The sequence below is a fragment of the Triticum urartu genome, chromosome 2 (genome assembly GCF_003073215.2).
Source record: "Triticum urartu cultivar G1812 chromosome 2, Tu2.1, whole genome shotgun sequence".
Lineage (NCBI taxonomy): Eukaryota > Viridiplantae > Streptophyta > Magnoliopsida > Poales > Poaceae > Triticum > Triticum urartu.
Genome location: NC_053023.1, coordinates 70,870,216 through 70,886,701, shown reverse-complemented (window position 1 = coordinate 70,886,701; position 16,486 = coordinate 70,870,216). Strand labels below are relative to the sequence as shown.

General features: G+C 44.5%; 1 protein-coding gene and 1 non-coding gene across 2 annotated transcripts; both read left to right on the top strand.

The window, feature by feature from the left end:
• The first annotated feature begins 503 nt into the window (after window positions 1-503).
• TRNAP-UGG lies at window positions 504-578 on the top strand. The gene has a single exon. It is a non-coding gene; the product is annotated as a tRNA-Pro (tRNA).
• Window positions 579-1,791: 1,213 nt separating this feature from the next.
• On the top strand, window positions 1,792-2,368 carry LOC125541080 (NADH-ubiquinone oxidoreductase chain 1-like). The gene has a single exon (XM_048704565.1). The coding sequence runs from the start codon at window positions 1,825-1,827 to the stop codon at window positions 2,149-2,151; it is 327 nt and encodes a 108-aa protein (XP_048560522.1). The 5' UTR covers window positions 1,792-1,824; the 3' UTR covers window positions 2,152-2,368.
• The last annotated feature ends 14,118 nt before the right edge of the window (window positions 2,369-16,486 follow it).

Sequence of the window (16,486 nt, the reverse complement as noted above, 5' to 3'; positions counted from 1 at the left end):
CATATCGTTCTTAGAAATTGTGGAATTTGACTCAGTTAGAGCTATGGTTTAGCATCAAGAGGGAAGTTTTGTAAAAGCAACAGGAAGAATTGCTCAGATACCCGTGAGCGTATATAACTTGGGTCGTGTTATAAATGCTCTGGCTAAACCTATTGATGGGAGAGGCGAAATTGTAGCTTCCGAATCTCGCTTAATTGAATCTCCTGCTCCAAGTAGAATTTCCAGGCGTTCCGTATACGAACCTCTTCAAACAGGGCTTATTGCTATCGATTCGATGATCCCTATAGGGCGCGGTCAGCGAGAGTTCATTATTGGGGACAGACAGACTGGCAAAACAGCAGTAGCCACAGATACAATTCTCAAGAAAAAAGGGCAAGATGTAAGAAGAACGAGAGCGAGCCTTCACGAAAGAAAATGCAAGTGAAAGAGAATTGTCAAAATTTCCTAAAGCGGTGGTTCTTTTCTTTATGGATCGGGTAGATCCATATGTTCTGAGGGGGAGACGAGGTGTAGCGCAGTCTGGTCAGCGCATCTGTTTTGGGTACAGAGGGCCATAGGTTCGAATCCTGTCACCTTGATGTGGTATTCACACAATGGGGCGCGAAGTGCAAAGCCCCGTAGCCTATCCGCGGTCGGGAAGGCAGGCGAAAAGCGCACAAAAGAAAAAGAAACTAAAAAGCTTATTTTGCAATCCAATTTTTTGGTATTCTTCTATATTTAGATCATATTATATAGCTATTTCACAGTTTTATTTACATACCTCAGTCATGTTATTTGGTCTAGCCTTCAATCAGAATAGCCTCTCCACCGGTTCCGAAGATTCTTTCGGCATCAATGTGCTTTTGGAATCTTCCTATGAAACAAATAACATTCTGGAACAGTTTAGGACAGAACAGGCCTCAGTAGAAAGCGAGCTTTTTCGCGTATAGCCACCTCGAAGCCCAATTAGCGCATGGGCTGCCCCTCAACTCAACCCTGACGAGTACGCAAACTTGGTCAGGGAGCATCTTAGACGATGCAGTTAGTATTGACCACTACCGCAAGTCCATAATTCACAAATTGATGAAGTCCACATAAATGGAGCTCAAAAGCCGATTACAAATCTACTTTTTGGCATCTTGAAACCGCACATAAGAAATATTATGAATGAATCACCTTTACAATAACATACGAGAGACAGCTTTCTATTTGTCGAACAACAAGTCGAACCCAATGAACAATTCCATTCAAAGGAATGTTCTAGAGTTTTTTCCACTATATTCGCGATATTTAACAAAATGGAATAAATTCTTCACGATTTCTAGAGTTCCGATTACTTCACTGATATCGATTTTCGCCTAAGCACGGCTCTAGGTTAGTTCAAAGTGTAATACAACAGACTATCGATACACCAGAAAACGAGTCAAGATGGATACATAAAATGGAGACATCGTGGATTACCAAATTGGGAGACACGATAGGACATTTCACTTTCTTTCGCAATATTTCTGATCATGACTCAACCACTAGGAAAGGGGATTGCTTACTCTCAGCCACGTTTTCGCTTATGCTTAGTCAAGTGAGGATTCCATTCGAAGTAATGTAACAGGAGCACCATCTTCAAAACTTCTCGGATCCGAGTTTTTCGATAAAAGGTCCCATCCTTCAATCATGATTGGGTCAACCAGGCCAGATCATAAGTGAAATAGTTTGATCGGGTCGACCAGGTCAGGCCCGATATGAGTGAATAGAAAATCGAAAACGTACATAGCTGTTCAGCGAATATCTTGTTTATCTACACTTCTACTAGGAGTAGCCTTTTTAGTGCTAGCTGAACGTAAAGTAATGGCTTTTGTGCAACGTCGAAAGGGTCCTGATGTAGTGGGATCATTCGGATTGTTACAACCTCTAGCAGATGGTTTGAAATTGATTCTAAAAGAACCTATTTCACCAAGTAGTGCTAATTTCTCCCTTTTTAGAATGGCTCCAGTGGCTACATTTATGTTAAGTCTGGTCGCTTGGGCCGTTGTACCTTTTGATTATGGTATGGTATTGTCAGATCCGAACATAGGGCTACTTTATTTGTTTGCCATATCTTCGCTAGGTGTTTATGGAATAATTATAGCAGGTTGGTCTAGTAAGACGGGGGGCGGCCCGTTCGGTCGCCTATGATATACGGACCAATTGGTCAAAATGGGTTTGTGCCGCAGGTGTTGAACGATCTACTCTACACAGGTGTGGGCTTACAGGGCTAGGGCTCATAAACCCTTTCTTTCATTCATCAAGGGGTCGGTCACTTTTCCGGGCCGGGATCGAGAAGTGGAAGTCATAAAAAAGAGATGTTTCTCTTCGCACCTCATATCAAGAGGAAGGTAGCTTGTCAAGCTGGTCTCACTATTGGAAATTCTAGCTTCTTTTTTTTTTCACCGCTCTTCTTCTTTGTCAACGCTACTAAGGACCTGACGGTTCGCCTACTTGATGGATGAAAGAACATGAGAAAGGGTTCTAAAATAAAAGGCTAGAAAGTCTACTACAGTACAGTCAAAGTCAGCGGCTGAGTTTGCCTAGCCTCGCCTACTCATTTTTGTAGGCGAGCGAGTTAGCGAAGAGGCTTAGGGATAAGAGAGTGTCGGTGCGTACGTAGCCTTCATTCTACTACGCTACACAAAGTCACTTAGCTCGACGTTAATTAAGAGAGTAAAGGAGGAATACCCTACATAGAAGAACCACAGTTCGCTTACAAAGGTATAACCTTTAGCTCCCCGGGGCTAAGCTGCTTCGCACCACTGATAGTTAATTAAGATTCCATTTCAAAGGCGCTACTTTGTTTCGCAAGCCTTTGTCATTGTCAGTCAACTAAGGTTGGCCCTCGGCCCCCTGCGAATCCGTAAATCAGAGAGCATGCCGCAAAAAAAGGATGGTCCCCTATGCATTTCATTCTTTCCGGAACGCAAAGAATTAAAGTACCTGACCCCCCATCATGGTGAACCTCTCCTTGTGATCGGATGAGGTAGATGCCTCCCAGCCGGGGGGCGGAATGAAATCGGAGTTTCCTTAGGTAGCCACCGACCTACAGTTCTCCTTAAACTTCTGTGCTTGGTGGAAAAGAAGCGAACAAAGGTACGCTCGCTTGCTGTCTTGTTCTCTGCCGCGGACTGGGATCGCTCGCCAGCTAGGCCCTCTAGAAAAAAGTTGGAGAACATTGTATGAGAACATATTACCCATCTTCGGACAAGGGGCGGAACGACCTCTCGATCTACTTACTGCAGCCCAGGACGGGCGTCGTCGTCTAGGCGTGACTTCTTGTTTTGATCTCCCCTACGCCTAGGACGTTGTCTGGGCCAAGAGCCATAGTTAGTTGCTGTTTCCATTTGGTTCTTCTTTCTCGTTGTTGATACCGGCAAGACCCAGCCAGATGATGATGTCTGCTGGTTGGTAGTGAGAGGACTCTTAGTACCCGCAAAAAAAGGGGCCTGGTGAAAAAAAAATCATTTGATTTAGTTTCTTGCTCTCCCTTAGCAGCGGGAAAGGAGTCTATCTATCTGCCTAGCTTTGGTAGATTTCCCCCAACGCAATTCAAAAACGGAAATTCCACGAATCCCTGAGGTGGATAAGTCCGGACCTCAGCAGTAGTGCGGAATTGTTCTGGTCCGGTGGATCTGATCTATAGTTAGGGGGCAATACATACCAAAAGGTCGAAGAAGGAAGGCGCAGTATATAACCAACCCACCCATAGCCGGTCTAACTGCTGAGAGAGAAAAGTGCTTTTCTTTCCCTAAGAGTCCTCGAGTACACACAGCTATTGCGGATCCTTTGCGAGATCAGGATTTTTGATTCATAATTTAGAATCAATCCATGTTAGGTCAACATCGAGACAGAGCATCTCAGTTGGCTCTGTCAAGGAAGTGAAACAGGCATTCCTAGGTTGAGGTTACCATTGGATTGACCCTCAGTCAGGCCTCCGATTCCAAGGAGTTGATTCAGCAAGTTCCCCGCGCTACCCCGCGGGAAGTCTAATCGGATCAATCGGTGGTTCCGTAATGAGTAGTCGAATACACATTGAGGGGGCCTTGCCTCCTCCTTCCCGCCCACACCTTCATTCTTTTCCTCCTCTGATCTTAGAAAGCATACTAAACTTCACTCCAATCTTTCTCCATTAGCAACAAGAGCAGCTCTATCTATCGGCCCTTGATGAGTAAGCTTAGCTATACCGCTTAGGTTGCAAAGCAGCAAGCTCCCTTCTAATGCGTTATTGCTTGGAGCCTTCTCGCTTAGTAAGCCGCCTTCGGCCCTTCCTCCTTCTTACTCTGTTTGGTATTCGCTCGCGGGTTTGTTTCCAGGTTCTTTCGTTCTTGGTTGGCTCTCTCTATTGTTGTTTGTAGATCGTGCGTCCTGCGCATTGATCCGGCAGCGAGACCCGCCCTGGTTGTAAAGCGAAGCGAGCCGTCCTTCCTTTCATTCGTTGCTTTGTCTTCGGTTTGTTTTTAAACTCGACCTTCTATCGGGACTGTGGTGACGAACCTTACTCCCCTCGGTCAAGTGGTTGACCCGTCTGTCCAATAAGTTTACTAAGTGAATGGGAATCCTATAGTTTGACCAGCCTGGGAAGAGTAGTCAGAGGCAATTCGCTAATATGGAGCTGTTTATATCGGCTTTCTTTCCTAACTAACAGGAAAAGAGAGACATGCGAGTTCGACTCTCGTTCTATCCATGTTCAGCAGTCCCTTTCCATCTTGGTACTGTTGATGGCAGTACCGCTCAACTACGAGATGCTTGAAAGTCGATGTATCAATAATGTTCCCAAGAGTAGCATCGAGCCTCGAAACGGCAAGCCATGCTTCAAGCTAAGTCAGTATGGATCTAATTGATTGCTAAACTGAAGGAACGATCTCTGTCGAAGATTCTCATTCTGAAGCAGGTGCCTAGCTCTGGAAGGATGGACGGGATCATACCTATTTGAATTGAAGAACATTCTGTAACACTTGTTTTTGAGTGGGGAAGGAAAATAAGCACACAAGCGAACAACCATCTAACCGTCAGTCTGAACTCCCAGGATCAGTCCATCAGTAAGAAAAAGCTTCCGTTTCCGTCATTCAGCAGTGGAATGGAATAGTTCGATGGTATTGATCGTCCAACCATTGATTGGAATGTCTATCGTGATAAACCGTGTAATTCTATAAGCTAAGCAGATGAGGCAACAAAGAACCTAACCGTCCTCTCTGATTGACTTCATCAGAAGATTCCTATGGTCTGGTTTACCTTTCTTCTTTCCTTGCAACCTTGGATCGATATGGTTCATTCCTGGGCTATGCTCTTTCAACGGTTGACAGAAGAGGGGGACGGGCAAGGATGATCAGACTGCTTGGTTCGGTTCGTCAGAGGTATTAAAAAAACCTTCTTTTTGGTCTTTTCTTTCTTGCCGCCACTTTAACAGGTGCCGCTGCAATGAGAGCGTAAGTTGCGGAGTTTTTTCTGGATTATTTTTTTTTTTTGGTGCGCTCTTCCTTTTTTTGGATAGAAAGAAGGGTTCAGTGGGAGGGCAAGGGGTAGTTAAGTTTTAGGTTGGCTCTTGTTTTTTACAGACTTTCTTTTCGGTGTAATTTAATAAAGAAGTAGCAATTGTTCATTTCATTTCATTTTTTTGCATTGGTAGTTCTTTTTCATTTGAAAGGGCAAAGGGGGGAAGGGAAAGGATTGACCCTCAGGGATCATATTACTCAAGAAGACTTGGGGAAAATAGCAGGATTGGAAAAGTTCGAAGAGACTGAGGAAGACAAATCCATTGTCGAATCCTGCAGAGTGATAACATCGAGTAGTGGGGGCTGGCTTCCACCCCTGAGAGAGCTTGATTTACCAGAAATCCCGCCGAGTCCTAGTGGGCCTAGATTCCGCGATAAGTTCCGAGAAATGGAGGAAATGATGCATTCAAAGTTCGCAGAATTGCAAGAAAGAAAAAATCCTTGAAAGAAAAACCAAACAAGACCAGATGTTCCCTATTGTTATCGGGAACGAGACTAAATGTTCGGCCTTAATGAGATGGACCTTGATTCCTCTCCGGCCAGGAAAAGATGCGGCTCCTCTTTGTTCTACTACCTTCATCCTCGGGTGAAGCCGGTTGGCTCACCAAACAAGATATATACTGTGAAATCATTGGTAACCATGCCTAACGGTCGGTCATCTAAGCTATCGGCCAAGGCAAGTGAGAGCTGTTCAAGAGTTGGGGGCATATCTTTAGCTCGAGCAGCATCCGCTCCCGAAATGTGAGTTAAGCTTTAAAAAAAGAAGAAGAGCTACGAGTGGAACAGCTTCTTCTATTCCTTGTTGGCCTCCAGCTCCTTCTGTCCCTCAATCCTCTTCTCTGCCCTTTTTTTACTATTATGCGTGGCATGCCCCCTGTTCGTATCTTAACAGGGCAACCTTCTCTTGCAAACAATCCCTTCGTCGCTAACACCGGTAATGCCCCATCCCTTTAATACTACCTTCGAGGAATTTCTCTCGCGTCCCTGTAGTGATAAGAGCGCATTCTCTAACAGCTTTGAAGCCGAGGCAGCCATCCTCTTGCCAATCCTAAACAAAAGAAAGAAAAGCCCTACCCGCCTTCATTGGTTGAGTAAGGGGCATTTACCTATCAGTCCTAGTCCTAAGGCGCAATCGGAGCACTAAGCCCAATTACAGCTTGACTCCGTAAATTAGACCTCATTCTCTCCTCCTGTCTATTCCTGATTGTTATTTCGGATTCTGTGCCTGGGTGGTATCTTCTTACTATTGATTCAACCTCTTCGGGCAAACGTTGTCACTTCCTTTATTTGAAAAAAGGGGTCTAGAACTACAGTGATCTGATACCTTCTTCCCTTGGTCTGGGTAGGTAGGTTATGTAGGCTACAACTGTTCATAGGTTGTTCGATCGCAAAAGGCCAAATAATCGATTACTAGTATGCCGGATATTGCCAGGAGGCCCTTCCCCCTATGTTTGACTCATCCTAGATGGGTTCACACCTGTTGATTCCGGTCAAAGAAAAAAGCTTTTTCACGGCATCCGTCCCATCACACCAATCTACGCCAAGATAAAGAATGCTGGGTTGCCAGGAACAAACCCTGTGATTCAAGGTCTTGCCTAGAATTGCCCTAAGAAAAATGCACCCCATTAATTGATCCCTCTTTAGAGTAGTATAAGTACATCCTCGACTATAGCACGAGTAGAGTCGAGTTCTCGTACTAACCTAAGAGCAGATATGCCGAAATATTTCAACGTTCAAGCAGCTAATCAGTAAACGACTTCTCCGTAACAGTTTGAAGATTGGCTCGCAACGCAAGTAGCGGCAAGAAAGGAGAGCAAGACTTCCTTTTCTAAAAGAAGAAAGAACTAGACTTCTATAAGAAGATTTTTATAATCGTAGATCGTGGAATATTCATCTATCTTATTAGGTAACTACTTTAGCTGCTCTCGAAACTGAACCATCGTGAATAGAACTAGCGCTTAAGGAAGAGTAGGATCTGTTAGCAAGTCATATTCAATCACCCGGTCTTCTCCTTCCTAGCTTTTAGATTTTATGATTCTCTCTTGGATTTTCATACACTTAGCCGTGTACGTATCTTGGCTAAACTCGAACCTATAGTTGATCCATCCATACTCGGTAAAGAATCAAAAAGGTACTTGAAGACGACTTTGAATGGGAGGAGGTTTTCTTTTTATCCCCCTAACCTTATTTTATGTCTTCTTCGTTCTCAGTCCCTACGGTCCATTGTAGGATGATTTTCCTAAGGCCTTGAATTCGTTGGCAAGGTGATCAGGGTCCTCTCCCTGGTCCTATCGAACCAGTGACTTCTTCCTGGGATTGAATATGTTTTGCCTTTCCCCGATGGTTCCGCATTCCTATGTGGGTAGGATTCGCCAGGGATGAGCGGCTTATTTAGCCTATGCGAAGCATAAGAGAAGAGTGTAGCGAAGCGAGTGTAATACTTGTAGCGAATATAAGTAGTGTCAAAGCCTACACTGGCTTAGCTCTGCAGATGTTTTCAGGACGAAGACGGTGATACGATTACCACTCGCCAGTGATGATAAGATTCACTCATAGCATAGGTGGAAGATCCATCCTATTTTCTTTATAGATTTATTTGTTCAAAGAAAATACACCTAAAAATCATTCAGGGAACCTACTCTTGGTATCCTTTACCACATTCACTTTCCATATTCCCTTTCTTTAGTTCAGACGCTATCGTACCTCAGGGAAAATCCAAATTTCTATCAACGATTCCCACCCAACTCTGGAATGACTCTCCCCTCTCTCCCTTAACATATCGAAGGCCTCTTATCCGTCAACCGCACCTTAATAGCTCAGACTTCCGAGCCTTGCTGGATGATGCAGAAGGGCCAACATCAGAGGATCAATTGAATAACCAACTCTCCCGCCCCGCTGCCGCTACTGCTCGAAAGCCTTTGGATCCCCTACAGGACTGTCATGAGCCCCTACAAGGAGTCAAAATAAAGCCGAAACCAGATACAGGAAGTGTTGACCCGGATCAATTGAGTGCGAGCCCTTTTATCTTGAGCTGATTCTCCTTATTTTAGAGCTGTGGCGAAGGTAAATTGAGCTCTGGCCTGTGGGGAAGGAAAAGGCTCTGACGAAGCTCCAGGGATTACAGGAAGGTTTAGGCCTTGTGAGCAGCTCCAAACGGTCAGAAAAGAAGATGGTCCCGCCCTTACTTCGGCTTGAGGAGTCGTTTTCTCGCTATCTTCTTCGTCTGGATTAGCCTTTTAGTAGCCTAGTAGGTTGTTTGAGTTTCAGGAAAGGAAGAGGTGCTTTCTAAAACAGCCGTTACCGCTATTTTTTTTTTTCAATAAGTTCTTTTAGAGCATCGTGCCCCACTGTCCGAATAAAGTGTGCGCATAAGGTGTCATGTGTTTAAGAATATACGTATACTAGAAATACTTTCCCAATCCGTATAAGAGGAAAGAAGGGTCCGGCAATAAGCAGTAGAAGAATAACCCGCAGAAGAAGTTTAATCGCTTCCAGAGATCGGAGCCAGACAAAGATAAGACTCCACGGCGGCACGATCGGGATGATCGGGTCAAAAATGAGTCAAAACTTGTAAAACCCCGGTTTTGGCCTTGTTACTAAGGAGAAATTGACATACTTAGCAAACAGAGATAGAATTATTTCAAAAAGAGATCAGGAAAGAGCCATTTCCCAACCAAATAAAACAGGAAAGCATGAGGCTCGAAGCCCTTTCTCATTTCGAATTTCATCTTAGTATCGGTAATGCCCCGCCCAAAAGTATTTCATCGCAATCACACGCTAGCTTGGTTGGAAAAGCTCGTTTGCACCCACTAACTAATACCTTCTCGTCAGTATTGAATTCTCCATGCTTTCGCCTTGCTTTGTAGTCATTTTCTATGAGTAATCGGTCCGAACTCAATTTCAAGAAAAAACTCTATCTCGCCTGTGGCCAAAAGTAGTGAAAATGGTATTTAGCTTAGTCAATATACAACACAACTGCTGATTCTTCGCGAGATGAAAACCCTTTGTCCTCCGTCTGCAGGGGCAATTCCTGAGAAAAGTGCTACTAGCCCTTGTTTTGGTCATGTCCACAGGCCTTTCCATTCGTCTTTATTCGTCTTTCTTTCGGCAATCTATGCATAATTCTACTTCTTGAACCACCGAATCCGCTTTTGAAAATGGATAACTAGCTCCATTCTGCGTCAAGTACTAAGGATGGGCCCAAAGCACACTTTTGAAAGGCATCGGTCACCTTAAAAACCCCAAAAGTAGGAAGTCTAGCGTGCTTCTTTAGTGCTGCTCTTCGATCAGATGCTTTCTCATTGAATGAGGCATATTAAAGTGAAAGAAGTTCCAGGTCGAGTCCCGAGAAGGTGATAGTTGATTTTGATCATGAAGTTGGCACTGGACTTTGGAATTGATTCTGGACCCCCACCTGCTCAGGACGCCCCGCCTGCTCAGGACGATCCCATTACGGATTTTCTGGAGGGGGACACGCTTGACCCAGCGCAAAAACGGGAATTCAGAAATATTATGAATTTCTTGAAGACCAAAAGCAGAACGAACCTTCAAAATGAGCGAATCGTAATAAAAAGATGTTGGGGGGGCGAGGGTAGTAGTTACGAATCCAGGGCAATCAACCACTATCTAAAAACCCAGGTTGGACAACTGCGTGCTGGGGGATTAGCAGGGGATTTTGTCGTAAAGGAATTACGGAAATGGAAAAGGGACTTCAAAGCTCAGAAGAGACGGTCCCACTTCTATCAGGGCCTTCTCGGGGTCTTGAGCAATGTTAATTTGCATTGATTGCAAACAGGGTGCGGGATTCTCTGACGCAAACAAAGAAATGGTCCCGGAGAAAGGAATCAGTCTCTTCAGTCCGGCGCATGCCTCAAATTCATTTTTCCTTTGAATTACTCATTTTTTTGAATTTCGCACCGGAAACTTTTCTAGGAGAAGTTCGAATCCGTTCCGTTCGGATATTGATCGGTCTTGGTTTGACATGGTTTACGCGTTACTGGTTCCCGGAAGAGTCAATTTCTCCATTAGCTAAACCCTTTATTACCCTACCTTTGGACTCGTATTTTGTTTGTACACAATCAACGGAGGCCCCCCCGACATATGTTGCAACGTCTTCAATAGCATGCTCTTACTTCGTCTTTCCCTTAATAAGTCATCAAATTTGGTGCTTTTCGATCCCCAGTTGCTATGGGGAACAAAGGCAGAAATACAATAGAATCCTCCATTTAAGTGGTTCTCGCTTCTCCTTGTTCCTGCTCCTAACTCCTCCCCGGGTAGTTCCCAATGTTTGGCACTTTCCATACTTCGTGGGTGCAACATCAACAAATTCGCTCATGATCAAGTTACAACCTAAGATCTATGACTATATTATGTTAACTGTTCGTATTTTGTTCATTCCATCGGTATGCTCCCAGGTACCTGTAATTGTGATCTGTTTGCCAGAACCAAGGGGTCTTTCTGTGGAAACCTTCACGAGCAATCGTCGTTTTTTGATGGTTTTTCCGCTTTTCACAGCTGCTCTTTCCACACCCCCGGATATCTGGTGCCAAACCGTCGCCCCTTTCCTTATATATTCGATAATCGAGTTTGCTATCTTTGTGGCATTGATTGTACAAGTTCGTGAAGAGGGCTGGACGAGTAGAATGAGGGAAAGCGGCTCGATCGAGAAAAAAGAGGAGTAGACTAGAAAACCTAGAACTTCAAAAGTCACTATCAATGAATTCCCGAGCAATTCTAAACCAACATATGCTCCGTATAGACGGAATCTCAGATAAGAACCTAACAGAAGTTTCGCGACTCCTTCATGGAATATAGGTCTTAGTATATAAATAATGTCAGTTCGAACCTGACGAGTCGTTATCATCTGTTGCCCTAACTGAGTCCATTAGCTCTTGTTGCCCTTCTATGGTGGGGATCCATAGAGAGTCCGTTTTATGAAATATCTGAGAAAGTAAAAAAAAGATAAAGGATGGCTTATGGTCTATTTTCTTACTTGACTATCCTGCCTGACTTAGCCAATAAAAGATACCTAGCATGACACATCAGCTACGCCATCTGAGCCTGTCCACTTGCTAGTCAGGAAAAATAACCGCTCCGTTCCGTGGGCTTCTTTCGCAGCTCTCTTCACGCTCGCTTTACGAGTGCAACCAAGTTCAATAAACTGTTCATGCTAATTCATAGACTATGCTGGTTTCTATCTAAGAGTCCTGTGAGACGCTTCCTTCTCATACACATCTGAAGCAACGTTTGATCATCCGCATTAGAGAGTTTTGCAGGTCCTTGAGAGAACGTTATCCAGTCAGTTATGACTTGACCATGGTCTGAGGTGAAATTGGTCCTGGTGCATAAAACGAAAGGTGCTGGGCAAGCGCAGAGAAGTCGTCTGAAGGGGAGTTCCATAGGAATGTTCAACTTCGATCAACCTTGGTTTGGTCCCATGCCTAAAAAAGAAAGAAGGTCAAAAACAAAATAGGGGTGATATAACCCACTGCTCGCCTAAGAATGTACTGACGCAACCCTCCGTAGTTCTTCCACATCGGTGAGTTCTCTTTCCCCCCTTTCTCAGATCAGTATTAGTACTGTCTTGAGTTCGTCAACGTTCATCATCGCCCGACGCAACCTCCATTAGTTCTTACCTCTAATACCTTGTTCAGATCGTAAAAACCACATAGAACTGCTGCGGAGGATGTTGTGTGCTTATTCTGTATGAAAACAGATCTCATTTCCTTGTTTTGGAAGCCTTCCTTGAGTATATGAACTTCCCTGTACTGTTTTAGGTCTAGAAATTTTTCCTTTCCAGAGCATCGTTTGATCCAAAATAATAATTGCAATTTGTGAAACCTGTTTGCTCCACACTTAGCCAAAAACTGTGTCTGTTGACTCTGTTTTAGCCATAGTAGTCCGTGTAACCGGTTTAAGATAATCCTGGCTGTCAGCACCGCTTGCTTCTGGCGACTTAAGAAAACCTTAATCATCTTTAATACCTGCAGCTGTTAAACATTATCACATAGTTACCTGTATGTCATTAGGCCCCTTCTTAAGCCGCCATCTTAAATAACCCAACAATGCTTATTCCCCGGGTTATAATAAACCGGAAAATTTCCTTTATCTTGTTGTAGGCTTCAATTTACCCAATGGCACCCAAAGCTGTTAAACCTCCGGTTACCTGCAACTGGGTCCCTATCCATTGTTACAGAGAGCAAACTGTCCGAGTCTGCCTAAGAAGGATGTCATGTCTTATCGTGCTCCTGACCCGTCTGAGGAGAAACCTCAACCCAAGGAAGGGGAGGTGATCATTTTTACCGATCACATGAGCCGGGGATTTGCTCCTCCGGGTTCAAAATTCTTTAGAGACGTTTTGCACTTCTTTGACTTAAGACCTCAAGACATCGGGCCCAATTCCGTGTCAAATATCTGCAACTTCCAAGTTTTCTGTGAGGTCTACCTTGGAGAAGAACCCAACCTACTTTTGTTCAGGGAATTGTTTCTATTTGAACCGGCAGAATGAGCGGGCCAACGGGCCCAGTCTGGAGCTTGGTGGCATATCGATTCAAAGGCAGAGAGACTGCCTGTTCCCTTATGCTGAATTGCCGAATCATCCAAAGGACTGGAACCATACATGGTTCTACTACCAAGATACTTCTCCAGCTAGTGAAAACCCGCTACCCGGCTTCTGTGCATTGCGCCTTGAATCTACTCACCCGCTGCTGATAAGTTGACTGCTATTGAACGTCTGCCACTCAGCCCCAAGATCAAGAAGATTAAAGCTCTTTTAGGGAACGACTTAGATGGCATTAACCTGGTCCGAGTCTGGGTTGCTTGGAGAATAATTCCATTAAGCCGCCGCCCCGGCTTAATGTGTAATTATTCAGGCGAGAAAGATGACCCTCAGCGTCATAGTCCTGACGACTTACCAGATGACGTAGTGGAAACTACAACTCAGTCTTTGTTGAAAGAGGGCACAGTGAATAGTAACGCTTTCGGCTTACTACCTTTTTGCAAGAAGAACCCGGCCCCTGCAGTAAGTTTCCAGCCATCGGGTTATTTTTTTTATCATGTTATACTGTATTCTTACGCATAACCCTTTTATAACCTTTTACAGGCAAATGATAACTTCTGGAAAATCCAATATGATCATGAGGCGGCCAAGAGAGCCGAAAGGAAAACCGCCAAGCCCACCACTTCAAGGAAAAGGAAGCCAAGCGCTTCTGAGATGTTTCAGCTTGATGATTCTGATGATAATGAGGAAGAGGTAACTTTTTAATATCCCTTTCTCCTTTATCACTACCTTACTGATATTAACCTTCTTTCAGGAAGACATGGGCAACAGCCAACCCGTCGAGGAAGAGGTAACTATAATCTCCTCCGACTCCAAGCTTCGGCCGCGTCAGAAAATTCGAAGAGTAACCCGAAAAGTAAGATTTTCACACCCTTTGGCTTACCAAGATCCTGACTTTCTTTTGAAGCAACAGCAATTTGAAAACCGGAGGCAGACTCGGACCAACAAGGATGCAGAACTATCCTCCGGCTTGCCTGACACAACCCGAAAGCATCGGACTGAGGTTATCTCCAACTTATACCCTTTTTTTCCTTTGGCGGGTCTAATCCGTCAACCTCTCAATTCATCTGACTCCAATTACCAAGATACATGTCCTTCATCCGGCGAGTCCATGCAATCAAACATGCCGGCTTTTAAGACTGCCCCTGGGTAATATCAATTTACTCACCTTATGTTTTTCTTTCTTCATGTTTCTTTACTCATTTCTGTACTTTGCCCACAGCATGCAGGTTAAGCCCAGGAAGAAAACCAAGAAGGATAAACCGGCCCAAACCCCTGTGGTGACTGAACCGGAATAGGGTATAGCTGCTCCCGACTCTTCCACACATCAACCGCCGCCTGAGCCGGCTCAAGACATTGCAGCACCAACTTCTGACCCGCCTGCTGAAGATATTCTTGATGGTTCTGTTAACCCGGAGGCACCTAGCCCAGTCAAAACGGCTGACCTAGAAGTGGAATTTCTCAAGGCTCAATTCGTTGAGCCGGCCAGGCCCACCGTCCTTGCCAAATGCTCGGCTAAAGAGGAGTTGCTAGAACGCTGTAAGGCCAAGATGGATATCACCGACTATACTCATTTGGGTATTGGAGAGATCGTCTCAGGCTATATCAACCAGGTGCAAAGCAGCCGTGACCTGGAAATTGACATGGTGAAGCAAATACAGCAAAAATCTGAGGTATGACTTATGCTTCCTTACTTTCAATCATACTTACTGTACCAGCCCCCAAGTCTATTGCTTATGAATAAATATGCTGTAGACTTAGAAAATTTGTTAGAGCTGCTTGCCCGGCTTAAAGAAAAAATATTTAAACCGGATGTAACACAATACCTTTAACTTGCGATACACATTAGCCCCCAAGTGCCAAGTATCTTTGCTTGCAAAGTATTTGGGACTTAATATCCAGGACCGGCTTAATAATTTAGAAAGCTTCGGTATACATTAGCCCCCAAGTGTCAAGTATCTTTGCTTGCAAAGTGCTTGGGACTTAATATTATTTACCGTAATCTTGACTACTATCCGGTGCAATGCAGGCCACCATAAGTCAATTTGAATCGGAGATTGCTGACCTGAAGAACTGCCTGGCAGCCCAGGAGTTTGAAATTCAAAAGGCCAACTCCAAATTTGAATTCAGCGTCTCTGAACAAGAGAAGCTGAAGAAAAATTTTGAGTCGGAGAAGAAAATTTGGACTGACGAAAAGGCTGGACTGGTGACCCGGGCCGAGACAGCAGAGGCGTCGCTGGCAAATGCAACAGCCGAACTGACCGGCTTACAACGCCAGATATCTCGGATGGTCTCAGCGATCTTTGGTAAGTTATCTTTAAGCAAGCATTAAATATTGTAAATATTCCTTCAATTGTTACCTGAGGTTTACCTTATACTTACCAATACAAGCCCCAGGAGCACAAACCTCAAGCAGAATATGCTGATCAAATTGAAGGCGGTGTATACTCTAGTAGAGCAACTGTACATCGGGTCACAACATGCCTTGGCCATTCTAGCCTTATCAAATGATGTGCCCCACCTCTTGCAAGATGTGTTACAACGGCTTGCTGTACTTCCTCAGCGGATTCAAGAGTTGAGACGGGCCCAAGCAAGAGCCGGAGCAATAGCCGCTCTGAGTCGGGCCAAAGCCTGGTTACCAGAGCTAGACCCGGCCGACATCGCTCTTGGGTATCCAAGTTTAAAGGAGGATGGCACTCCATTTGATGAAAAGGATTTCACCACCTGCGTGAGGGATATACGCCCTGTGGCCACTCAAATTGGAAACGACACTGACCTCACCAAGTATCAGCCGGGTTATGACAAGGAGAATCAGAGAATCCCCACGCCGCATTATGACGATGTCAGCTTGATCCCTCCAATCCGTAAGCACACCTTTGCCCCTGAAGTCAACCCAACCGGTTTAATAGATGATGAAGCTGAGTTTGAGGCCTTGAGTGGCATTGACTGGGCCTCATCATCCTTCCAGGACAAAGCAGCCGGCGGAGAGGCGGAGAAGGATAACTCGGAAGGTTCAAGTCAACCCCAAGAGTAGATTGCCAGGCGCCACCTGCTTATGTCATTGTAGAAAAACAATGCCGCATCATATAGACTCGGGGAGTCTTGTAATAGAGTAGAAAATACTTTGAGTTTTGCTATGCCTTTGCGCATGCTTATGGCCCTTAATACTTGCATAAGCCACCATCACTATGCACTTTGTAGTTTATATGAATCTGTTATGTCCTTTGCAGAAATGTCGTAATCATAATGATATACCTGTGATGCTTACGACTGCTTTTCCGGCTTATATAAGCCAACCCCTGAGGGTAAGTTTAACTCCTAAAAATTGGCACATAAAAGTTCACCTGGTACTTAACAACCTGATGTAACCAATATTAATCCTGGAGGATTGCAATGTACTCCATTGTATTTTCAAGAGGGTCGCAAGATA

What these genes read in the sequence shown, in the direction of transcription:
- LOC125541080 (XM_048704565.1), top strand. Translation starts at nt 1,825, where the DNA reads ATGGCTTTTGTGCAACGTCGAAAGGGTCCTGATGTAGTGGGATCATTC.